At 36.1% G+C, this 10,186-nt stretch overlaps 1 protein-coding gene across 1 annotated transcript; it reads left to right on the top strand.

The window, feature by feature from the left end:
- Positions 1 to 8,990: 8,990 nt before the first annotated feature.
- On the top strand, positions 8,991 to 9,914 carry LOC113360126. The gene has a single exon (XM_026603670.1). It carries the CDS (start codon positions 8,991 to 8,993, stop codon positions 9,912 to 9,914), a length of 924 nt encoding a protein of 307 aa, XP_026459455.1.
- Positions 9,915 to 10,186: the final 272 nt, after the last annotated feature.

The following is a 10,186-nucleotide window of genomic DNA, read 5'->3' as shown; positions in this document are numbered from 1 at the left end:
TTTTCTGCATTTGCGGTTTCCTCGTTAACAAAATTCTGGTGTCTGTGTTATTTCTTTTATGCATTATATTTTGTATACAATTAAAATATCACAGGTTATGCGTTGTTCAATCAATTAGAATATCCGACCTTTTGGTTGTTGATTTAATTGATTGACACTTGGATATTGGTCTTTGGTACCATCCAAGTTATCTCTCTAGTATTTGATAAAGATTCGCAGATTTCTATTTGCTTGAGTATATATCAAATCTGCGAGTCTTTATCAATCTCAAGCCAATTATTACAATTGTACTCGTACGATAGAAACAACAAGATCAGATCAGACAACTACAAGAAATTAGTATCGCTCGGGCTTCACAATCCCAATGAAGTCTTTAAGTCGTTAACATGGTTTAGAAGAAGAAACCAAAGGTTAAAGGAGAATCGACTCTAGCTTAGCACAACTAGTATCATACAGAAGGTGTGGGGATTAGGTTTCCTAGTTGCTAGAGTTCTCCCTTATATAGTCTTTCAAATCAGGGTTTGCAATCAATGTTAGCTTGGTAACAAAGCATTTAATATTCACCGTTAGATGAAAACCTAATTAGATTCAAGCTAATATCTTTCAACCGTTAGGTCGAAAACTAGCTTGTTACACACAAAAGAAATGCACGTGTCTAGGCTTGTGTAACCGTACCCAAACTTGTACATTTGTTGGTTCAACAATAGTCAACCAAATGGTTATCCGTATGATCACTTTCATATCAACCATATTCTTCTTCACCATAACTAGTTGAAGTGACTCAAATGAACTAGTTAGAGAGTTGTTAAATTGCAAGGAAATCTTATGTAACTACACAAGATATAATTGAAGCAAAAACAATTTGATTCACTCGAATCGGTTCATGAACTAAATAGCCAAGGATTTCAATTTGCATTCCTTAGTTTATATAAGAATAAGTTCACAAATATCGTTTTTAGATATAACCTACTCAAGTTCGCAGACTGGGTTCGCGGACTTAAGTTCCCGGACGGAGTTTACAAACTCCAGCAGAATTTCTCGGGTTGAGAACTTCCGCCAGTTCGCGGATTGAGTTCGCGGACTGAGTTCGCAGACTTGGCTCACGCCACATTCCGTTTCTCTTGATCAACAAAGTTCGCAAACTTCAGTTCAAGAAATACGGATTTATACATATATGTGTTTCCAAAACAATGCTTATATCCTCCAATGTTTATATAATCTAAACTCTCATTTCAATCATTGAAATATTCTTAGAGGACGTTGATATTCTATAGTTGTTATTCACAAACTATTTTTCGTCAAAGTAAGCAATTTTCACAGTGATTGAAACTTGTCATGACTTTCGTCACTAGGTAAAGATGAACTTGGTTAAAGCGAAAGCTTACCAACACATATTTCGAGAAATAAATAGGAGAGATAAGCTCAACTCGGAATAGCAAATGTGTATAATCTAAGTCTATATAGCAAAATGACTTTTGTCTCAAGATAGGAGATAAATAGACTTTTGAGTGATAGATAAGTTCAAGTTTCCACATACCTTTTAATCGATGAAGATCCACCGGTTCCTTGAGTAGTCATTCGTCTTGTATGATGATTTCCATGGAGTTCTTGAGCTCAACTACACTTTGTATCCTAGTCCGAGACCTTAGCTATAGTAGACTAGAAATCAAGACTTATAGTTTTGATCACTAACATTGACAAATATGCTTGAGATAGCAACGCATACGAGTTCGACCCGAGAAATGCTCTAACAATTATCCACGATGATAAATGTGAGTAAGTCGTGCAAGCAGTTGAGGGAGTTAGCAAAGTAGTGGGTGGACAATCAACCAAGTCTCCGCACGACCTGGAACTGGTTAAACCATGATTTCCCACTTTCTCATTCTTTCACTCGAGCAACCGTCACACTTACTGGAGATCAATGTGTTTATTATGGCAATATAAATAAGTTTCTAAATCCACGATTTAACAACAGAAGAATTCTGATCCGAGCAATCACTCTCAGGAATTCAATCAATCAACCAGAATTTATTCGAACTCAACAGTTCACAGAAAACTTGCGGAAACCTTAAACACGTTCACAATCTTCGATCACCATTGCTATCACACACTTCTCAGCTTCCCTCCTACAAATCAACCCTCTTCCCTCTTTGTGACCAAATTGACTCCGGAACGACCATTTCTTGGTTGAGGCCGGAGTCCTACAGATTGATCTCTCGAACTCAAAGCACTCTCGTGAAGTGCATCTGTTTTAGGTTAGGCAGTTTTCTCGGTTGAGGAGCCTCCGTCCGCATGGTCGTCTCTCCATTTCCTAGAAAACTAGCAAATCGTTTTTCCCCATCAACAGATTGGCGTCCACAGTGGGAGATTAATCTCTCGGTTGCAATCTCAATTCGTCAAAATGGGTGATCTTAGGTCAGGTTCAGTTACAATTCCTAACCCAAACGGTGCTAGCACTAACAACTGAAAAAGCGGGGGTCTAACAACCTCACCCAACATTTCGATTAGCAATCTGTATGGACTGACTCCAATATACTTTCTAGAGAATCAACTAGATAGGCAGACTCAATCTAGATAAAAGTATATCAAAGTGTTCATATCTCAATCTCTCGATTTGATCTTTACTCAAGCAAATGTAAATCTGCGAGTCTTTATCAAATACTAGAGAGATAAACTTGGATGGTACCAAAGACCAATATCAAAGTGTGAATCAATTTAAATCAACAACCAAAGGTTGGATATTCTAATTGATTGATCTTAACGTACAGAAAGAAGTAAAATCAAAAAGAGAGATTGGCTTAGTCGGACTGAGTCGAGGAGAAAGAGAGTCTGAGGATCGGTCTAAAAACTCTGTCAATTTTTTTTTCGATTCTTCTTAATTGTTTCGATTTTTTCAATAGATTCATAGATCTTAAAGTGGATTCTTACATCTTAATCAATCTAATGATTGGTTTTATGGATTTCTAGTTATTTCTAAGTAATTTTTCATTAATGATGTCGGAAACGAAATCTCATCCAGAGAATTCTGGATCGAGAAATGAAACTTCTGAGTTTAAGTTCTTCAATAATTCTTCAGTGCAGAGTAACCCTTCTGTGTATATTCCAGATGAGGATATTGATGAAAGTTTAAGTGAATGGAAATTTAGTTTGATTGGATTTCGTGAAGATGAAGTTTGATGTTGCGGAATCATCTTTGAGAAAACAATGGAAAACATCAGGTAAAATTCAACTTATTCCTATTGGTAAAGGTTTTTTCGTTATTAAAATTGAGAATGAGGTTGATATAAAGCATATTTGGAATGGGTTTTGGATGGTAGAATCTCAGATATTGAAATTAATATTATGGGAAGCAAATTTTAATCCAGCAAACCAAAAAACAACATCAGCTTTTGTATGGGCTCAATTTCCTGGTTTAGGAACGGAATACTGGAAAGAGAATATTATTATGTCTTTAGGTGATACCTTTGGGAGATCTATTAAGATTGATGAAACTACCTTAAAAAGAGAAGTTGGTTATTATGCTAGTGTACTGGTATAAGTTGATTTAAGTACTAATATTCCAAATCATGTTATGGTAAACTCTAAGTATGGTAGTTTTGAACAACAAGTCCAATTTCCTAATCTTCCAAAATTCTTTAGTCATTGTAAGGTGATTGGCCATCTTGTGACAGAGTGTAGACATAAAAGAAGTGAAATGGACTCAGATAAATGGAAATGATGTTGTTCAGGGTGTTAAGAATGTTTGGAGAGTCAAGGATAAAAAGTTACAAAGTGTTGCAAAATTTGATATTTGTCAAACACCTAAAGGAAAAAATAAGAATGCTGAATTTGAAGGAGTTGAGGATGTTGTTGGGGATAAGATAATTCATAATATTGAAAACAGTAATGAGAATTCTTCTTCAAACAATAATATGTCATCTGGAAAATTTCACAGTTCACAAAATTTGGAAACTGAGGAATTGATACCAATTAGTGTGGATAAAATTTTGGATGTGGTCTCAAGCAGTACTACTGTGCTTCTGGAAGTTAAAATTGTGGGTGAAGGTGATTTTTTGAACAAAGAAGTAATAAAAAATATAGACAAAACAAAGCCAATTAAAAGAGTTACAAGGCAACAAGGAGCATTAAATTTAGAAATTTCAAAGAAAGGTGGGAGAGGTCCTTCAACTTCTCAAACTTCTAACTCTAAATGAAGATAGCCTTCTGGAATATCAGAGGCTTAAGAAGATATAAATCCAAAGATAAACTCAGAAGTTTAGTTAATCAGTTTAGTCCCACTTTATTTTGGATTGCAGAACCTAAAATCAGATGGAATTCAAAGGATTGCAAATTATTGAAGTTAAAAGGTATGAATCATATGGTAATTCATAATTCTATAAATGAAGGAAAAGGTAATATATGGTTGTTTTGGAGTGCTGCAATTGCTACTCCAAATGTTGTTTCTATTACAAATCAAGTGCTAACTGTTAATGTGGGGGGAGTATTAGTATCTGGTGTTCACGTTGCATCTTTATATTCAAATAGGAAGGAGTTATGGAAGGAATTAGTGAGAATAAGTAGCTGGAATTTACCATGGTTGGTAATTGGTGATTTTAATACAGTGTTGAGTATGGAAGAAAATATTGGTGGGAGATCTCCCTTATGATTAGCAATGCAAGACTTCCATGATTATATTAATTCTTGTGAGCTACTTCAAACTCCAAAAACTGGAATTCAATTTACTTGGTGCAATAATAGGGTTGGAGGTAAAAGAATAGTGTGCACTTTAGACAGAGCATTATGTAATGTGAAATGGTTAGAAACATACCCAATTGGTGTTATAAGGTGGGTGTTAGAGGAGTATCAGATCATAGTCCTTTGTTGGGAGCTTGTGCAGATTTTACAAATCCAACTAACACTCCCTTCAAAAAAATTAAAATTTGGTTAGAGCAAGAAGGTTTTAAAGAACTTATTGAGGAATTTTGGAGTACTGAAGTAAAAGGAAATCCATCTTTTATTTTCACTAACAAAATGAAAATGCTGAAGATTAAAATAAGGGAATGGAACTGGAACATTTTTGGTGATGTAAGAATAAAGATGCAAGAAGCTGAAAGGGAGGTAATGAGAATTGCAAAGTTACCTGATAGGTATCCAAGTAATATAGCATTACTAAATGATTTAGTGGTGGCAAGAGGTAAACAAGAAATCATTACTGAACAACATAGAGCAATGCTGCAACAAAAATCAAGAGAAAAGTGGATTAAAGATGGTGCTGCTAATACAAGGTTCTTCCATACAACAATGCAATAACTGAGTTGGAGGATGAATCAATAACAATGATGTATTGTCACCTACACTCAGAAGACTGATCCAACAATAAAAAATAATAGAAAAATAATAATATTATAATATATTTGTATATATAAGGCTCGTCTTCATACATCGATATTTATTAAAAATACAAAGCGTGGAATGCAGGATCCATGGGAACTAATCATGTAGTCGATAAAATGCGTGAAACCTATCATCATTATATAGCAAGTCAAAAAGACTCAATGAGGTTCTCGACACTTGGAGAGCAGTATGTGTGCGTTTTCCCTGTCTCCGTCGCCTAAACAAGCGTGGAACGCAAGATCCATGGGAACTATCACATATTTGCTGAAAAGAAACATACACTTAGAGTATTTAATCATGTTGTCGAGTTAAATGGGTGCTTATCTCAACTATTGCGCTATATATATATATATATAAATCCTTTGACGACAATCATACAAGTATTGTGGGTAACATCGTTTACCTTAGTCAACATGTAGACACTTCACTATTCTATTTTCATTATCTTATCTATCCATGTGATTTCAGTACGCAAGTGTCGCGGAAAAAATGTTTCTTATTGTGAGAAACATAGCAACAACTACAATGAATATCTAAGTAGACTTATGCAATCAGTTTAAATGTCACACGTAAGTAATTGCTTATGTGTGATGATTGGAACGTATGTGGGATGTTTGCAGCTAATTATTTAGCTTTCTGCTTTGTGTCTATCCTTAGTGGTTCTTCCAAGGCAAGAAATTGGATTAGCTTTTGTGGGTATACCTCTTGTAAACCCTCACGAGACTATAACTCGTCCACTAGGGACACCTAGGGGTTTAAAGGCATGTTGCATTAGCTAACTGTAACCGTATTCTCAACAAAAGGGAGTTGTTATATTTAGGATTAGTTTGATTTAGTTTTCTCAAGGACTGGAAAAAGATAAGTGTGAGGGAATTTGATAAGTGCATAATTCATATGATTTTAGTGTCCATTTCATACTTGTTTTAGCTATTATTCTTGCATATTTTCGTATTATTACTCTTGTTTTCTCTTACTTGTATCTATTAGGTGAATCATCCAAAAAGGATCTAAAAGATGCTAAACAGATCTAAGAAGAGAAGTATTCCAAGTATCCAAGTACCCAAGTCGAATAGAAGTGGAAGAAGTGCGACGAAATGGTTGACACAGAAAGGGGTTAAGTTCGAATGGACGGCTGAGTGTGAGTCTGCATTTCAAGAGTTCAAGGGTCGTTTAACTTCATCACAGGTGTTAACAGTACCAACTTCAGGGAAGTTACGATGTGTACACAGATGCTTCTACTATCGGGCTTGGGTGCGTGTTAATGCGGAATAGAAAGGTTATCGCTTATGCTTTCAGGAAATTAAAGTTCCATGAAAAGAATTACCCAACGCATGATTTAGAGTTGGCAGCGGTTGTGTTTGCTTTGAAGATATGGAGACACTATTTGTATGGGAAAAAATTCAACTTGTATTCAGATCATAAGAGTTTGCAATACTTGTTTTCTCAGAAGGAGTTGAGCATGAGGCAAAGATGCTGGACAGAGTACATGAAAGACTACGAATATACTTTATTGTATCATCCGGGTAAGGCAAATGTGGTGGTTGCCTTACCCGGATACAATAAATTATATTCGTAGTCTTTCATGTACTCTGTCCAGCGTGTTTGCCTCATTTTCAACTCCTTCTGATAAAACAAGTATTGCAAACTCTTATGATATTAATATAAGTTGAATTTTTCCCCATACAAATAGTGTCTCTATATCTTTAAAGCAAACACAACCGCTGCCAACTCTAAATCATGCGTTGGGTAATTCTTTTCATGGACCTTTAATTTCCTGGAAGCATAAGCGATAACCTTTATATTCTGCATTAACACGCACCCAAGCCCGATAGTAGAAGCATCTGTGTACACATCGTAAACTTCCCCTGAAGTTGGTACTGTTAACACCGGTGATGAAGTTAAATGACCCTTCAACTCTTGAAATGCAGACTCACACTCAGCCGTCCATTCGAACTTAACCCTTTTCTGTGTCAACCGACTCAATGAAGAAGCAATAACATAAAAACCATACACAAACCGACGAAATGGTTGACACAGAAAGGGGTTAAGTTCTGTTGCTCCTTCTTCATCATCATCAAGTTGTGTTTCAAACAATTATGTGGCTATTGTAGAAGATTTGACGGATGATTCATCTTTGGTCAAAAGGGTACCCAAGAAGTCAGATGCTTGGGCCAACATCTTAACCGGAGTAGGGCAGGTTTTTGAAAGTAAAAACGATTGTTGTGATACTGTTAAGAAGTATAGATATCATAGTGGTTACAAACTTAACGTACGTAAGAGTGACAAGAAATGTTACACTGTGCGGTGTATGAACAAGGCAAGTCAAAATTGTAGTTGGAGGTTTCATGCATCTCTCGTTCCCAATACTAAAGGTGTGTTTCAGTGCAAGACATTTCAAGGAGAGCATGCATGTGATTTAGCTTCTTCTGGTCCAGCAAAATTCAGGATGACGAAGTCTTTTCTGAAGGATATCTTAATAGATGAATTTCGAGCATCAAAGAAGAAGAAGACTGCAGCTGATTTCCAAGATCTGCTTCATCTGGAATATGGTATTGATCTCACATATAGTCAGGCATACCATGGTTTACAGTTCACTAAAGAGTCTCTTTGGGGTGATGACATCAAGCCTATTCAGACTTTGTTTGGTATAAAGAATCAATTGAACGTTATAATCCTGGAAGCGTCGTGAAGTTTGATCATGATGGTGTAATGAAGCAGTTCCAGAGGTTTTTTGTTGCTTTTGAAGCTTCCATTACTGGTTTCAATAATTACTGTCGTCCGATGTTATTTATTGATTGCACTTTTCTCACTGGGAAGTTTAAGGGAGGTCTTATGGTTGCTTGCGGGAAAACTGGTAACCAATGTATGTTTTTTAATCTTTTTTCTCTTTTTTTAATTATCAAGTGTTTCAACTTTAGTTGTTGAATCACACAATATAATCTGATATGTCCCTGGATTTCAATTCTATGGATCACATAACTTTGTTCATCCCATAATTATTGTTGTTGATCCCATAACTTTTGTTGTTGATCCATTATTTCAAATGTTGATCCCATAATTGCAGTTGTTGATCACATAATTGCAGTTGTTGATCCCTTTTTTTTGTATCAACTTTTGTTGTTGTTCCATAATTTCAGTTGTTGATCACATAACTTCTTTTGTCAATCCCATAATTCTTGTTGTTGATCCAATAACTTTTGTTGTTGATCTATTATTTCAAATGTTGATCCCATAATTGCAATTGTTGATCACATAATTGCAGTTTAATCCCATAATTCTTGTTGTTGATCCCATAATTGCAATTGCTGATCACATAACTTATGTTGTTCATTCCATAATTCTTGTTGTTCACCCAATAACTTTTTCATGGATTCCAGTTTCTGGGTGTCACTTTTTGAATCTTTGTTTTTTTTTTGTATTTTCTAGAGATCTATCCAGTTGCTTTTGGTATTGTACCTTGCGAAAATTGTGAGAGTTGAGAATGGTTCTTAACCAACTTGAAGGGTATTATCAGGGAAGACCGTCCACTGACCATTATATCAGACCGTGGAGCTGGCTTATTGAAGCATGTACCTGTGATCTTCCCTAAGGATTACCATTCTTACTGTTTGTACCACATGAAAGGGAATATTCCGGTTCCAAAGGGCAAGAGCAGGCAAACTGCTGTGAAGTTGTTTGAAAAGTGCTACACTGCCTTAACAAAGGAGAAGTTTTATGTTGCTGCCAAGAGTATGAGCAATCTCAAGCTTGATTCAATGATTGATTGGATGGTAAAGATTCCATTCCAGAACTGGGCAGTTCATGCTTTTCAAGGAGAAAGATTTGGTGCAAACACATCGAACTTTGCTGAGAGTTTTAATAGTGTGATTAAGCATGATAAGCGGCTTCCAGCACTTGAGCTTGTGGATTGTATTCGTGCTAAGGTAATGGTGCAAAACTACAAGAGTTTGGTGGATTCTAGTAAGTGGACTTCAAGGATCACTCCCCGGATGCAAGCTAGGCTCAACAAGAGGGTAACCGACTGCCATTTCTTCAAGTTTCGAAGATCAAGTGATAAAGTCTTTGAAATAATTTCTCCTACTGGAAAGCACACGGTCGACTTGGATGCTAGGACTTGCACTTGCAATTGGTGGGATAAGCATAGTTTCCCTTGCACCCATTCGATGAAAGCTATGTTGCAGATTGGGCCAGATGAACCTTATAAGTACATTATTCTGTATTATACCACCAAGTACTATAGAGGTTTGTATGCTCGTCCTATCTATCCTATCCCCGATAGTGAGAGGCCGCCTAAAATTAGTGAGGAAGGTTATGTTTTGCCTCCCAATGGTGGTCGAGAGTCAGCTGGAAGGAAAACTACTTCAAGGTACAGGGGTTCTCGAGAGAAAGTTCGCAAGAAAAGGAAGTGTGGTCAGTGTGGGAGACTTGGCTTCCACAACCATCATAGATGTCGCAGAGCTCCTTTGGCTCCTAGTGCACCAGTGTTTCGCAGGGAGTCTAATTCGAGGATAATCAACTTTTTGAGGAGGATGTTGTTCTGAAGTTTTAGTGGATGATTTACTATTTTTCTGAACTTCCTTTTTACCTTTTTTATGCTAGTACTTGAATGATCAACATGGATATTAGTTATTTTTATGTTTTCCCTATATTTGCTTGTTGGATTTGTTGTGTTTTTAATGACATACATTCTGTTTTATTTGTTTATGAATATTATTCTTGTCAGTTTATGTCAGTTTTGCAGGTTTACTGGTTTTTTACAGGAAAAATTACTATGTAAACAGTATCAACATATTAATGTTGATCCAAGTCAGGG

This window comes from Papaver somniferum, chromosome 3 (assembly GCF_003573695.1).
Source record: "Papaver somniferum cultivar HN1 chromosome 3, ASM357369v1, whole genome shotgun sequence".
Taxonomy (NCBI): domain Eukaryota; kingdom Viridiplantae; phylum Streptophyta; class Magnoliopsida; order Ranunculales; family Papaveraceae; genus Papaver; species Papaver somniferum.
This window is presented reverse-complemented; position numbering and strand designations above follow the sequence as displayed.

Coding starts and splice junctions, on each gene's coding strand:
- LOC113360126 (XM_026603670.1), top strand. CDS start 8,991: ATGAAAGGGAATATTCCGGTTCCAAAGGGCAAGAGCAGGCAAACTGCT.